General features: G+C 39.0%; 1 protein-coding gene across 4 annotated transcripts in view; it reads left to right on the forward strand.

Annotated features, from left to right (window-relative positions):
* Positions 1 to 16,354, forward strand: part of arhgef10la (Rho guanine nucleotide exchange factor (GEF) 10-like a) — a 125,159-nt gene extending 108,805 nt beyond the window's left edge. For all 4 annotated transcript variants that reach the window (XM_067586494.1, XM_067586495.1, XM_067586496.1 and 1 more), the window contains 4 exons: positions 126 to 268; positions 7,133 to 7,304; positions 11,574 to 11,696; positions 12,169 to 16,354. In XM_067586494.1, coding sequence (XP_067442595.1) covers positions 126 to 268; positions 7,133 to 7,304; positions 11,574 to 11,696; positions 12,169 to 12,719 — 989 coding nt within the window. In that variant the 3' untranslated portion in view covers positions 12,720 to 16,354. The remainder of the gene's footprint in view (positions 1 to 125; positions 269 to 7,132; positions 7,305 to 11,573; positions 11,697 to 12,168) is intronic.
* The last annotated feature ends 439 nt before the right edge of the window (positions 16,355 to 16,793 follow it).

Below are 16,793 nucleotides of genomic sequence, written 5' to 3' on the forward strand. Positions count from 1 at the left end.
TGAATATAATTGTAGGCTATAGCTGTGATAAAAGTCTATAATATTAGGGGGTTTCTTCACATCCTAGTTGTTTATAGGTTGCAGTTTCGAATAGCATATTTAGTCCTTGTCCTTATTTTTTTCAGATGATCTTTGGGACCCTGACTCCCGCAGATGTGTGAACCTGGGCTCAGAACCAGTGCGGATGTTGTTGGTGCTGGATGACTCAGTGTGGGCAAGCTGCGGGAATTCTGTCACAGTCATGGACATCTCCAGCCTCACTACTCAGGTAACTACAAAACTATACAGTTTTTGACCTGAACAAATTCTCAGAAATGTGTTGCTGGCCTTTAAAGGGGGGAAAATATAGACATTTATCTGTATATATTGAATTATGGGACACTATGTTTACTGTTCATTTTCTGTTTGTGTATATACAGCAGTAAATATTTCAAGGAAAAGTCATAAAAAATTAGTTTTCTCACCTGATGGAAATCACTGAAACTCGATTGAAATAATTCAGATTGCCATGTCTTATTGTCCACATTGCAAAACATAAGTTAAGCACAATGGGCCTCGTGCAAGAAGCACACTTAAAATACACGTATGAGTTATTCAAGAACGTTTGTGGCATTCATTAATTTTCACGTACTTGGTGGTCCAGTGGTCCAGACCTGTCGTACATGTCATGAATAGTTCATCCCTGCCTTTCTTCACTGGGTAGAAACATTTGTTTTATTTACAGTTATAAAGTCCTAATCTGAATTAATTTTGAGTTTAAATATGATATTGAAATTAACAAAGAGATTTGATATATAAGTAAAACAAATTTAATGCAACGTTTATATATATATATTTTTTTAGATTTTTTGATTTTAATGGCCATATTTTGGTGCAGTAACTTCTACATTTCAGTAGTTGCTTGGAAACTTCTCTTACTCCGACAGCTGCCTCTGTGTCTCTCTGCAGGTCTCTATCCAGTATCATGTTGTGTTGCAGCTGACAGTGTCACATCACCTGCAGACTATAATATTCTCTCCTCTAATATCTCTGTGACAGTCATATCCCTTGACCACCTCCCATCACGGAGCGCTTTTGCTTTAGAAAGATGTTTTTTAGCATCTAACTTCACATCAAAGCGTTCCCTCTTCATTTCTGTCACAGCGCAGAGCTGCTCTGATGACATCTTAGCTTGATTCATCTTTTCTAATTGTTCCAGATCTCCCCCCTGTCTCTCCTAAAGTTCTTCTGAATTCTGAAAGCAAGACTTGAAGTTGTGCAGTGTTTTTTACTCTTTGGGAAATCTTTGTGAATGAAACTCACCCACAAACGGAGCGGAACATGCAGCCTTACATTGCAGTTTTTAGGGGCATGGATTATGTTAATGATCACATCTCATGAATGTGCACCTCCTCATGAACAGGTGGCAGTTCAGGCAGTTAGAGTTGAATCCCACATAGGATTTTCTTATTTTCCTCTCATTGCTTTGTGCAAGAACAAATATAAGAGAAAAATAAGAAGACATTCGTACATGAGGCCCGTTATCCTTAAAGCATTTAGGAGCAACTTGGGAGCGAACCTATCAGTCTTAAAACATTTGGAACTTGAAACGCTTTTGTTTGAAAGAAATGTCCCAGTCAACCAATTAAATAATGAGCTTCAAGCAAATACTGCATGTAAGATTTCCGCCACTCTTATCTGCAAGGTCAACTCCACCTACCTTCCCAGCTGAAAAATATTCTCATTCTTCTCTAAAACACGGTTTGAATACTTTTATGGATGGATTCATCAGTGAAACTGCTAGACAAGGTGTTTTTTTATTTTTTATTTTGTTGTTTTTTTTTGCAGCATTTGAGGAAATTTTCCTCTCCTTTCATTTTCTGAAAAAGATTTATGCACACAGCCTCAGAGAGCCAGCATTCTAATCTGTGATGTCATCAAGATTTACTGCCTGGAGCTGCCGCATGGACAACGAATCAAACCCTTTGTAGTTGTTGGAGTTCTCACACACAAATAAGCTTCATTTTCTTGTAGCGCTCTGAGCTCTGAGTTATGGTAGTTGAATGCGCACCATTATCTCGAGAAAATCAACCTGAATGTTTTCTCTGTCATGCTTTCCATTTTTGTGCAGTCATTCTCCAAGGTGTTCATCTGTACTCTGTGCCATTAGAGGTGTACAAGAGGGGGGGGGGGGCGACTTCTCCGGCTGTGGTAGACAATAATGAATGACAGAAAACAAACTCTTCTGGGTAATGTTAATATGGTATTCAGATGCTGAACTGCAAACCATTACCATTTAATTATAGCTCCCAGATGTGAGTGTGCGTAGCTGTGTGAATGGTTAGAAGGCTTTTTGTTGGAAAGGAGCGATGTGTGCTAAGCAAACCCTCCGTGGATAAATAAAAGTTGATAACATATAAAATATGATGCTAAATTTGAACAACCAAACAAAAGCACTAACAATTAATAAAATGCATGTGTCTAATCACACGCACCATATAAATATGTTTTCCATTTTCAATACTAAGGAGCTACATTTCCAGCAAAAATAGAATCAGGAAAAGGGCAAATGTACAACCTTCATTTAACCACTTACTCAATTTGCAATTACATATGTTTTAGTTGACCTCATGTCAAATACAAAAGTAGCATAAACAACATGTACAAGTAGCAAATAATTATTAAATCATGTAAAGTACAAATTTAATATGTATTTACATTTTCTTTAGTTACAACAAATCAAAAAAAAAGCAGCTGACAAACCTGGACGCTCAAATACAGAGACAGCTGCTTATTGAGTCTCAAGATCAGTAGTAATCAGTAGTGAGCCGGGCTAGGGATGTCTCCTTTTATTCCTTCACCTTTTTTCCTTAGCCCAGTCCTCCAGAGACATGGGCTTAATCAGCTGAGTGGCCACGCAGAGGAGGCACAGTTCTGGTTCACTGTATCTCCCACAGAGCTTAACAGGTCAGCTCTGGTTACCTCTTTCCTAACCTTGTCTTCCTCGCTAATGTGGACTCATGAGGGTTGACTTCACATGGGCTGTGGTGCATATCCAGGATCTGGAGAAGCAGAACTTGGCACGTGTAGTAAGCGATATGACTTGGAGAAGGGCTAGAGGGTCATGCACCCATATTCACTTCACTTTTTTCCATTGTTTTCCCTTATGGATGTTCGCTGCTTTGTCAGATATGCTGTACTTTTGAATCATTTATCCATGACTTTGCTGGACGCTATAGCCTGCCTGGTTTGACGCCACTTATTCCGGCACCCTGCTGCTTAACATGAGTCAATTTTAAAATCTTCACAGTCAATACCTTGACGACATAGCGTTATTCAAATAACACCTTTCACAGTCCGTTTTGGATAAACATGGTTGTATACTTACAATGACGTTGAACTCACCTGCACCAGGAACCCAAGGGATCTCATCACTACTTACAAATTTGTGTGTACTCTCAGTTTTGTACGGTTTGATTATGTACACTCCACCCCAGTGGGGATACAAGAAAATATACTGCTGACAAAACCTCAGCAATACAATGGCTGAGAGCAAAGAGACAGACAAATGTAGGTCAAGGGATGTAATGATTTAGAAGCTGTTACATCTGTCTTAAGATGAAGATATCCTGTAACAAGCTCACAAAGCCTTAAAATGATACACTTGACAGTTCTGACCTCAGAGTTTTCAGACATGCTAGTGGGTCTGTGAGGATATACTGTAACACTGTTGTACTTTAACATAATGCTTACGTCGGCATGCTAACCTGCTTACAATGACAATGTCAACATGCCGATATATATAGCAGGTATTACCGTATTTTTACCATGTTCAACATTTTAGTTTGCTATAATTGCTAATTAGCACTAATCATACAGTACAGCTAATGGGAACTTTTGTAGGTTTTGGTCATAAACTGAAGTATTGGATGCATTTTTCTCTAAAATTAAAATGTCAACCTGATGGTGATACTAGAGGAAAGGTCAGGGGATCACCAAAGTCATTAGAATTCATCCTTTCAGGGCCATGAAGGTGTGTATAGAATTTCATGCAAATCCATCCATGTTTTTAAAGATATTTCACTCTGGAGCAAAGGAGTGAACCGACCACCTGAATGACACTACCATTCAGATAGCCCCATCAGCTGGCAGGGAAGCAAAGGTCCCATCACTGCTTAGACCACTTACCTGGCCTTGGTTTGTTATTGTTTATAATTAGTCTTTATTTCAACTGTACACGGTCAATATTTGTAAAACTTTCTCAGAGCCAAGAGACGCAATTGTATGTCCATGACACTATGTCAATGTAAGGTCTATAGGCAAGTTCAGGTATTTTAATGGTATTTACAGTATTTTGAATATTCAAAGGTGAATCCACTTGCAGTCCAAACATTCTATAATTTCATCGTTAAATGTGATAGGACCTCTGACTGATCTTTACTAGATGCATGTTCTTAGCTCCCCTTACCACCAGAGGACCATGTTAACAGTAAACTGTGGTAAACGGTATCCATGTGCAGCAGGACACAGAACTTTTTAACATGTGAAAAAAGGTGAAAATCCTTTCAAATGATTCACTCCTAAAAAATCTGGGTACATCAGTAAAAGTAAGAAATGATAAACTCTATTTTCATTCCCATCAGGCCAACTAAAGGGGCTTGGTAGCAGCAGGAATGATAAACACACAATGGGAATTTGGAGCAATGTAATTGGGAGGAAAATGAGAAAAAACTCAACCAATCAAATGTTTTATTTAGTAGATAGTCACACAGTAGGGGCTGATTTGAATGTGGAGATAATGCAGAGCTTTGTTTGTTTGATTTTTACACAAATGTCATTTGTTCACACATGCCAACATTTGTTTCTGCAGCAAATGATTTCAAACACTCTCTCTGTTATCAGCTGTGTGTGTTTATAAAAGCAGATCTCTGCATCATTACAGAGCTGCACAAACTTCAACACTCTGTAGAGGTCTGAGACCCCCCCCCCCCCCCCCCCCCACACACACACACACACACACACACCCCAATGTAGACAAACCTTAACAAAGTAGGACATGCATGGACATACAAGCTTTGATCAATACTGACTGGCAGGCCTTGTTCCTTCCTCTTTCCATTACTATGTCTTTTTCTACCTGCTTTCTCCTATCACTCACATGTCCACTCGACTCCCTCTCCATAGCTAACAGTGGAGATGTGGACTTAGCACTCGGCAAAGGACAAAGACACCTTGTCACCTGGTGTAATGAAGGACTAATGAGCTGTTCAGACCAGCTGTAGTGTTTGTGGCTTTAGCTCTGCTGTTATTCCAACCGCTGGTGAAGGTTTATAGGATGGATGCTGCTGTTAGTGTGACACTGCCGAGTTGAGTGTAAAGGGCACATTACTGCTGTCAAGCTTCACTGACCACCTCATCTCTGAAAGCAATGCTGGATTCACCAGACTAATACCAGGTTGTTGGTTGGGGCCAACAGTTGTGACCTGTACTTATCCTGTATTTGACACAGTGCAATGGCCGTTCAACATGTTTGGTTTCTATATTGATGGTAAAATATTTGGAGAATTATATTTTGCGGTATTGGCTTAAATGTTAATTGATATTTATATGAAATCTTATCTTGTGCATCCCAGTCCAATGACACAACAGTATTGTATACATTTTGTATCACAGAACGGCTTCCAGGTGGTTTCAAACATATGGTAGGCAAGATGGCATTCAACAATTATAGGATGTCATCCAGTGATTAGCTGGAAGTTCCTTTTAGAGCCACCATACTTGATAATGATTAATGTGATAATTATGCAGCATATAGAGTACAGTAGGACCGTGCGTTTCTTTACAAACTTGTCAACTCACTTGAATTGCAATGGGTTATTGAAGGTGAAATGTGCCTTTTTTATTATGGATATCTAATTTCTGATGGCTGCACTTGAAAAAAACGAAGAGATGCAGTGCATATCCTCTCCCGGACAGAGCAGCACACACTGCTGAGGAGTCAATTAAAAGAGAAAATACATCAAAGGCTTGATTCCTTTTCCCTAATTTCAAACAAAGGAGGACCCACTGGCAAGGGCACACAAACAGGTGGTAATCCCTGTCCGCCGGTGTACTTGGGTTGGGGGGTGGGGGAGTTCTCATCTTCACTCATTCGCTCTCACTGACTAATTGCCTAGCTTCATGAAACTCATGCATTGACAGTGATAGGAGTTCCAAGATGATGCCCAAACCAACCCTTGTCACGCCTTGGACCGCAGGGGCGGTATGTGTCGCCATGATAAGGCTCATTGCATTTATTTCAAGCTACTCATTAAGACTGTGTGCCTGAAACTCTCTTTTTCCATTGTGCTCTTAAAAAGATAGAAACCAGGGGAATGATGCAAAAACAAGCCCTGTGTGTCAGGGACTCTGTAAATTACAAAATAAGGAGGCACAGTTAGACTTTATTTACAGAAAAGCAAGTGTGGAGCAACTGCTGCTTGCAAGATTCATACGTCCTCTACTGACCTCATCTTGTCATGATATGGTCATGACAGTTTTCTGACAATGTTTTGATTTAAATAAACACTTCAGAAAATCAACTTTGAATTGAATGTCACAACAATCGGAATACGTACTAAAAAGTTGCGTTGGCAAAGTGTGCCCTATGCTGAAAAACAGTACAGTCAGCACAGTTGTGACTTTCCTCTGTTGCACAGATTTGTACATTTTTGATACATGTATATAAAGTCAAAGCCATAACTTTCCTTCTTATACTTCACCCTTCATTCTTTTTGCTTTCTGTCATCCGTTCTTATTCCTTTTGTTTGTGGATTCTGTGGTTTGGAAAAAAAATTAATTATGAATGAGAGGAGCAAAATAGTTGTGATGTTGCTAAACTCCTAACAGAAAACTAGGCTAGAATGAAAAACAACATAACAATTTAAAAAAAAAAAAAAAAGTCTACAGATTATATGGAGAAAAATCCTCCAAATAATGTCAATCTGTTTTGTTGAAAATACCAGCATAACATCCCAGAGAGAGCTAACCTTTCAGTTTTGGAAATGCTTTGTTTTTCATCATGGAAATAATGTAATTTGTTGATGATGTGGGTGATTGCAATTTTCCTCTCCTGCTGACTCTATTTATAACAGTATTGTTGTTTCTATCACAGAAATTTGAAGTTCATCCAGACCCGATGGTCAGCGTCGCACACATGGCGCGTGCCGGCGGAGGGGTGTGGATGGCGTTTTCCGAGGGTTCCTCCATTCGTCTCTTTCATACCGAAACACTGGAGCTTCTGCAGGAAATCAACATCTCGACACGGTCAACACTGCTGAACACAGGTATGCACACATCACAATTGGTTTTGACCTCCATATATAGAGATCAACCCTCATCCCGCAGTGCAGTGCAACCACTGAAACACATGGCAACTTATGCTGTACAATTGTTTTTCTTTGTGACAGGTTATTGTGTGCTGCTTCCAAATTGTACAACAAAATTTTTATTTCATTTGTATTGGTCTTACTCTTTATTGTATTAGAAAGGGCACCAGTTACACAATGATGACACTCTCCTCCCGAGAATGATATTCTTGTCTTGTCCAACTTGCTCCTTGGGTCCTGCACTTCGGGGACTGACCTGAATAAGTATCTATCTCAGGCCTTCACAAAGCCATAATAGAGCTACAGGGTGAGAGATATGGATTAATAAAAAAGAAATAAAGTCATTGAGGCAACCTTAAAGATTTCCATATTATGGGTTCCCATGGAAACACTTGTCTTTCATTAAACGTCCACGCTTCTGTTGTATCGTGCCTATTTTTCTTCTTTTTCTCTACATGTACCTATCTGTTTTCCTCCCCTTTTGAGTTAATATGTTGCTTTCTATTTGTCCCACTTTCTCCCTCTCACTCCCCGTTTCATCTCATCCACTCTGCTTTAAACCCCCCCTGCCCCCCCTCCCCCCCGCCTTCACTTCTCACTGCAGTCCGTTTAGGATGCCACAGATAGCCCATTACTTCCTGTGTGCCTTCCTTCATGATGGATGAAATATTTATCAGCAAGTGTGGGTGTTTTTGCCTTTTTTGAGGGAATAACTATGGTAAACAAATTAGATGGCAGTGAAGCATACCTTAAACTATCTAATAGTGATACACGAGACTCAGTGTGAGTTTGCCTCCAACATGTTCAGGCTGCTGCACGTGGGCCATCGGCTCATTCAGTGCATGTGAAGATCATTTTGAGCTTCAGGGAGTGGTATAAATGCATCTGGATTTAGAAAATTTTGTCCTTTTCATTGAGTCACACCAGACTGTGATTGATGTATTTAGAGCAATACTCAAAGCTGTGGTAGCACTCCATCTCGTCAGAGAGAAGTAGGTTTTCGCTTGTGAGTTGAGTAAAGAGCAAAGAATAAAGAATAAAAAAACATGCATGTGTTTCAGGCACCAAACTTTTCTCTTTTAGATCAAAGTTCCTTTTTTTCCCCTTTTGTTTAAGAGGAGAGTTTAAGGAGAACAGACTCCTATGGCCATGGTATCTGGAGAAAACCAGTGACCCAGAGGTCACTTTCACCCAGCGCCAGTGCTTCCGCTTGAAATATGCAGCAGATTTGAGGGGAGGGTGGCAGACTCAAGGCTTGGCCCTGGGGGAAGTTACAGGGGTGAAAAGAAAAAAAGTAGCCAGGCTCATGTCTTCAGGGTCCACAAAAGGAAGAGGATCTTTGACTTAAGTTGTGATTTGTTGAGCTCACAAGAGAAAAGAGGATCCCCCGACACTCTATAACCACAGATACCGCTCATGAAATACTGATAGTTTCTCGCTATCAATGGACCTCTGTTTCCCTAGGTTTCTCCTTGACTTATGCTGGGACATGCAGTAATGATATACCCCATAATCCTCTCCCCTTAATGTGATTTATACTCAACAGGGAATTCCAGTTGCAGTAAACAACAGAGAAGTTTCAGAGGCAGAGGAAACTGCTGATCTCTTCTGTACTAATGCCTTTAATAGTTCTATCCTTAGGGTGAAAAAATAATATTCCAAAATAAAGTCCTCAGTGACATATCATAGGGAAACATTTATCTTTGGAGACATCATCTTTTTTAAGGCAAATACCGGCTCTCATGATAAACCCACTACACACTGCGGAGTGTGTGCATTGCTGCAAAAATTGGAGGTGCAAGATTGCTCGAGGTTAAGCTAGACCTCCTTAATCTCAAGTGCCTTTGTCATTATCCGTCTTTATCGCTGTTCTTAAAGACAATGCCCGGCGCCCACATCTTCAGACTTAACTTCAGATTTCATGGTAACCCAAGAGTGGGTGTTCATGAGCATCACTCTCTCACTTAAGCTCTCTAACCAAAGTACAAATAGTCTCTGAGGCAATATGAGCAGGTGGCAGACAGTTTCGAGATAAAGGCCTTTTTGCCAGCATCTAGCTCACTTCTGTGACCCTCCAAGGTCTTACCCTAAAGGGTTCTGCTCTCTGTTTGCTGAATGCGCTCCTCTGCTCTGCCTCCACAGTATCAGCTTCCTTCTAGGGCTGATTCATCTCTGCATAGTGAAATGAATTAATTAATGACACTGTTGAGCCACTCATAATGCAAATCATAATAATCTGAGCATGATACAGAACAAACATGTAAATACAGCTACACATGTAAATTAGCATTCTCTTAGTTGTGATCACATGAGTGCTGGTGTAATTCAATTATGGTTGCCATGGATATTATGATAAATGGTTCTATAGATAACTAGGCCACAATGGGAGCCAAGAGCTGAGGGACCACAGAAGGAATGCGAAAATAAATCCGCAACAAACAATGTTTTTCACCCCTTTGTTAACTGGAAACAAAGGATATGCATGTATAATAAGAGTGTGCAATTATCCTTTCTCTGACAGTAATGCAGTGCTACAAAAACATTTCTGCAACGGAAAACTTCACAACAGAAAATGTATGGACTCTTGCATCATACTCTATCACAAGAAAGACAAAGTTAACTGTATCCAACGAAAAGTCACTAAATAATCCTCAAGGATTATCAAGACACTTCATTAGGTTGAGGAGAGTCTCTCTGAATTACTTCATCTGTCACTTTAACAGAGAGCCACAATAAAAACTAACACCAACTTGCTATATCTCATTGAATTTGATTATCTATGGATAAAAATAAACAAACCTACTATACAAATACATACAACATTATTCATGTATGTATATTCATATCAGCGGGTGAACCTCAAACACTAAGTAAATTCAAAATTTGCTTTGTTAGATCAGATGCACAGATCTTTTTCAATAATAAAGTCACATACTACTGTGAGTTCATGCCATTTACAGACAACACTGTAGCGCATTGTTTGAAAGATGATTCATAGACTCACAATGTGCAAGTATGATGAGTTAAAGGCATTTCTTTCATTCATTTCTAAAATGAAATTAGACCTTAAAAATCAAAACTGAATGTTATTGTCAGTCAAGTATTTCTAAAATGTCAGAATATGTATCCTCAAGGCTACTGAACAGTTTTCTAGGTGTAAGTATCAGAAATCTCTGTAATAGCTACTATAATAATGATACTGTATGTATATTCAAACAGTCTGAATAATATGCTTTTTTTCATTGAAAATCATTGATCTCTTTTATATCCTACAAGATTAAACATTATATTTAAAAATGAAAAAAATGTTCTTAGTATTGTAATATTCTGTCTAAACTATTAAACTACTGGATGATTAGACCTGTTTTCAGTGTTAAAGTTAGGTTTGTTTAGTGTTTGTGTATGACGCTGAACTCTAGCACTTAAAGGACATTTGCCACAAAAGAACCAAAGGATTAGGGAGATGTCAATTAAATACTGGCTGTATACATCCACACAGACCTGTGAAAAGGTCTGATTTAATGCACCTGTGTGAGTTCACCATGGGCATCAGGGCCTAACTCATTTGAAAGGACTATACCGTCTGTATTTAGAGTGCCTTAGGATGTCTGACATTTTACCAATAAAAGAGAACTTCCCTGCATATCAGTCTTGCTATGTGCAGTATGAGGCAGAAACTTTGAAGCTGAATATTTCAAAACCACTCAAATCTAAAACAGAAATGTGTAATACCGACTTCACAAAGTCGGGCCAACTTTGTGCTTTTATGAGTTTTCCTTTCAACTGGGTCAGTAGCAAGTAGACAAATCCAATTTTTCATAATCTTATGTAACACAGACCCCCAGGTGGCTGTGCTGTGCATGTGTTAAGCTTGTCAAATATAGATTGATCACAGAGCTTAAACCCTACCCAAAGCTAACACCGATAACCAACAATAAAAGTATTTTTACTTTTTTTGATCATGATTTGACCAGATTATTGCCAAAATACACACATTTTGGAAGAACTTCAGGTAAGAATGCAATCAATAAAAGCTAATAATTCACTCTCTGAAATATAAACCATCCAGTCTGTAAAAAATTGTCATCAGGGAGATATACTGTATATTATTCTTTCAAAAGGCATCATAATCCGTTGTAGTTTTGAGCTACAGTATGTGTCGTTCTATAACAATAGACGGCGAAGAAAACTCAATTCAATTTTCTCTGAATGTTTTCTATATTGCAGGTCAAAAGAGCATGCGAGTCACAAGTCTCCTAATTTGCCAGGGGCTGCTATGGGTTGGTACTGCCCAAGGCTTAATTATCACTCTTCCAGTCCCCAAACTGGAGGGCATCCCCAAAATAACAGGTATGGATCAGAGCGAGGTGGCTGACTGTGATTGAACAGGCTCTTGAGAGGTCAAAAGAAAAACGAAGAGGTTTTTTTTTTTCATGATAGAAAATTACTCTGCTCTGCCCATTATTGAGGTCACACTTCACATTTTTCTTGGGGCTGTGGGAATCGGTGCAAATATTACAGGGCAGCCAACACACAAATCATACTGTATATATTCTTGCAGGGGTAATTTAAAAACTGCCTGACAGTGTTTTGTTTATTATGCCAAGTGAATGAGGTCGTTAGTTTCCTACTTGCACAAACCTCACTTCATAACCATCTTATTCCAGACTACTTTATTGAATAATGTGTAAATACACCACAGCATGTAGCTACAATCATTAATGTTACAGCGGTAGAATTATAATAAATAATTACAGTGAACTGAGGTGTAGTATTTATAGTCTCTCTACATTTGAATATTTTTGCTGCCTGCCTCCTACAGGAAAAGGAATGGTCTCTCTAAATGCCCACTGTGGATCTGTGGACTTCCTGGTAGCCACCACCAGCACCCTCTCTCCTGAACTCCTGAAGAGGGATTCCATCGGGGACGGCCCAGACTCTGCCTGTGGAGGCGAGGACCGCAGCGACACCTCCTCTCAAGAATCCCTGCAACAGTCCAGCTCCTACCACGGAGACGGGAGAGGCAAAGGACGCGGCGTTCTACTACAGTACAAGCTGCGCTCCACATCAGGGCTGCCCGGACGGCCTTTAACGGCGCTGGGCGACGAGGCGTCAGACTCCTCCCTGGAGTCTTTGGAACACAGTGTGGAAGATGGATCTATATATGAGCTCAGTGATGACCCAGAAATGTGGGTTCGGGGGCGTCCTTGTGAGAGGGACGGGGGTCGCAGAGACAGGGTGATTTCTGCAGCTGTTATCTCTGGAGGCAAAGGCTTCCGTAGACTGAAGGAAGGAGCACCAGCAGGTACTAGGACAAGTGGGGAGGGTTTAGAGAATATTCTTATGGTATGGCAGCTCCCACTGACAGTGTAATATGGAAAATATATGGTAAGGTGATGCGTATTTATAGAAGTCTACCCAGCTTAGCCTTGAATCACTTGTTCCATAAATTCAAGGGATTTAAATATGTGATGAAGAAGGTGTTGCCACTATTACAGAACTTGACATCTTATGATAGCATGTGGAATAAGGAAGCTATATGCTGTTCACAAGAGGTACCGTCATCCCATAGAACACTTTGAATGTTGTGCGTCATCATCTTCCCAGCAGTGGCAGAGGCCGCCACAGATTAGTTCCTTGTGGTTGTTTTGATGTGGTTCCTCTTCCTGCCTTAGTTAAGATTAATATGCCTCAATTCAACCTCATCATTGCTGTGTGCACTCTGCCACATTTATTTTATGCGAAGGACTTCTGTGTGAGCACCCATGGACAGCATGCCTTTGAGAGGGAGCCTTTGTTGAATCCGCCATGCTCTGCAGAGTTAGAGATGGACATCTTTTATCTGATCCTGTGGGAGAGATCCCATCTGTTTAGAACTGAAAGCTGGGGACTACCACCGCATCACAAAGCACATTAACATCACTTTATTAGCTTTGCCAGCCATTCTCTCATCCCATACAATGTGAATGTAAGATACCTTCTATTGTGTCTCAAAATTGAATCTGGGCTCTCTTAAAAAAAAAAAAAAGAAAGAACTTCATTTTTCCTGTTTTGCCACAGCTGTTGCAAAAATGATTTTTGGTTACGAAAAAATGACTCGCTTCCAAGAGCTTAACATGGATTTGTTGAAGAGGGTCATGTTAGTACAGACTGACCGTAAAATCTTCCAAACAAACTATTTTGAAGATTTTTGCTGTTTGCAAAATCAAATGTTGGGGGAGAGAAAGTCATTGCTTTATATTACAGCATCTATATTTGCACTGCAGAAATCCTGTAATTATTATAGTTTAATTTGAGGAAAAGAAACTTCTTGGTATCACATTTTAAAGGTTTTATCATGTCCAAATACTGTAAAATGCCAGGTATCTGTCATTATTCACCATTATCTATCAGCCAGATAAGACAAATGTGTGCGCAGCCTTGTTAATATACAACTCACATTAGTCGGAAGCTCCAGTTAAACGCTAAACTCTGTAAATGGATGATGAAATAAGTGCTGCAGCCATCCAAACTGCTGTTGGCTATGTATCAACAGAGGGAACCTACCTAAAAGAAATAAGCATGTTTACATGCAAATTCATTTTTAATAATATGTAAGATGATTCTAATTAAGACAAGCCCACATTACAGTTAACATACTGCACATTGATGTATATTATCTGTGACATTAGTGAAGCCACTAAGTCATTTAAACCTTTGCCATCAACATTTGTTTTCCCTCTGTTTTCACGGTAGTATGTGGTATAAATATTTTGAGTTTAATGCAAACATTAATATTTTATGATGAGGATATGAGGATTCAAATAAACAAGTTGTCATCACTGTCGGAGGAGAACCTCACATCTCCATTTTTTGTTGGTAATCATGTAGATGTAGGCCATCCAACTATGAACATGGCTTTAAGGATTTTCAATAAACCGAGCAGTTGTCAAGGTTATTATACATCATTGTCCTCCACCTCTGTCTCTACTTAGCCTTTCTACCACACATGGATTCCTCGTCTTATCCTTTCATCACAGATGAAGCATAAAGTTCATGTTTCATATTTCCCTGAGGCACATTGAGGTTTATTTACCCTTTTCTTCTCCTCCTCACTACTTTGATTCAAAGCATTTAAACGTCCTGCTGTCTGCCAGAGTCATTCAAAAAAAATAAAAAAATAAATAAGATGATGTAAACTATCCCTGGATGCTATCATCTAAATGTAAATCTCAGTGTCAGGTCATAAATGTATACTTTAATTCATGTGAGATTTAATGCTGCTGGAGCAACAACATCCTCATGGTCACTATAGATGTTGTTCAGCCTGAACCAGAGGGTGAGCTTGCATTCCTGCTTGAGTAGCCTAATGAAATATACATGATTCCTTTTACAGAAGCCACCACAGAATTTACATTGTTGAACTGTTTCCCAACCAACAGCTGAGATTTAATCTCAAAAGTATGTTGACCTTTGATGGACACTGACTCATACATTTCATTTGCTTACACTACATGTGTACTAAGTATTATCCGTGCGCAGAATATTAATACTCATGACTGGTCGTACTGTACTACTAATTAGAACCGTTACTGTACTACTGTAATTAAACCAATATCCCCTTTTGTAAAGAGGACTCTGTAACTGTTGATGTGTTAGATGAGAGTAAAACAGTTTTATGCAATTTATTTTCCTGTGATGTTAAAGGATAATGTCAGTTTATTACAAATTGGATTTTTCTTTTTTGCAGGTTCAGTCATTGTTTCTATTTGTTATGATAACATATACTCACAAAGTTAATGGCTGAGATGTGGGAAAGAAGCACAATCACTAAGACGGACGAGCAGTCAGATCATCATACAGGTTTTAAACGCACTCTCAGATTAGCCAGACTTATTTGGAAGAAACAAGCAAACAGTAAATTATTACCCAAACTGTGTTGTAAACATCCATCAGTATTAACAGACCGACTTCCATGCTCAACGCTATTGTGCTTGCTGTTTTACCACCACATAAAATGATTGATAATCTAGCTAAACAGTTGGCTTGTTTACACTTGACTAGTTTGTCTGATGACTCATGTTTCATTGTGAGACTTCACTGTAGTGATTTCACTGTGTTCCCAGATCTCAGCAATTTGAAGGAACAGTTTTGACAAAATTTAGACATTTTGAGAAATTTGCTCATTTGTTTTATATATAAAGATTGAAACCGCTCTTCATCAAGGTGATAAAGGCAAAATAGCCATGTACATGTACTAGAGAATAGTTGTGTGACGTGTTTTAATTATGATGGACTTGCATTGAAGCTCACACAGGTCAGCACCTCGCTGTATGTGCGCTCTCAAAGTAAGAAGCCAAGGGGCTCAGCTAGCACAAAGACTGGAAATGGGGAAAAAACTTTCCTACCACGTTATATCTTGTCTGTTTAATCTGTACTAATAGAAAAGTGTAAAAACATCAAGTTTTGGTTTCATGGAGGTTTGTGTCCTTGACTATTTCTTGGCTGGAAGCAATTTCCAGGAAACCAGCGGAGCTCTGAGGAAACAAACCTAGCCAAACTGTCCAAGAAACAGTCTGGCTCCCCTTTTAAAGCCACAACTTGTCGTTTTTACTGTTTGTTTTTTTTGTTTGGGTTAAACTATAAACTATGTATAACATGTTAATTATTGAGCTTTAGAGGTGCTAGTAGGTGGATTTTGTTTCCCTCTGTTTCCAGTCTTTGTGCTAAGCTAAGCTAACCATCTCCTAGCTGTAGCTTTGTACTTAATGGACAGATATGAGACTGGTATGAATCTTTATATCTAACTCTCAGCAATAAAGCAAATAAGTGTATTTCCCAAAATATCTAACTGTTCCTTTAACTAGGTCATAATTATCCTTTAAGCATTGATGAAGTATTACGCTCATGCCTTCGCAGGCATATGGAAACACAGTGCTTGTTTCTTTTGGTACAGTACTTTAATGTTAAATGTCTAAACATTGTCTAACAAGCTTATGCTAAATTAAAAAAAACATCTTTGAACATGAGTTTGAGTGTGATCTTTTTTATATGACTGATTTAGAATGATTTACACTGTTGATGTGAAAAGGTAGTTCACGTTTAGAGATATTACAGTATATCTGGAGCAATATTATGCTAATGATTTTACACTATTTCAATATGACTCAGCAACAGAAAAATCCTATTTTTGATGTATCATTTGGATTATCTTCTTACTTTTTTGGTGTTTGGTTATTCAAATTACATTTGGCTTACCTCTTCATCTGCTGGAAGTCAATGTTGAGTAAAAATACAGAGAAGGAATAGGAAGAAAAATCTGATTTAATGCCTCTACTGTATACATCACAATAAGGAAAACACAGTCCAATTTATTTGTTTCTTGTTGCTTTCTCAAAAGCATTAAAAGAAACACACATCAACCATTTTGTTAAAGTATAAAGGCAAAAACAAGGCGAGAAAGGCAAG

The sequence above is a fragment of the Thunnus thynnus genome, chromosome 4 (genome assembly GCF_963924715.1).
Source record: "Thunnus thynnus chromosome 4, fThuThy2.1, whole genome shotgun sequence".
NCBI lineage: Eukaryota > Metazoa > Chordata > Actinopteri > Scombriformes > Scombridae > Thunnus > Thunnus thynnus.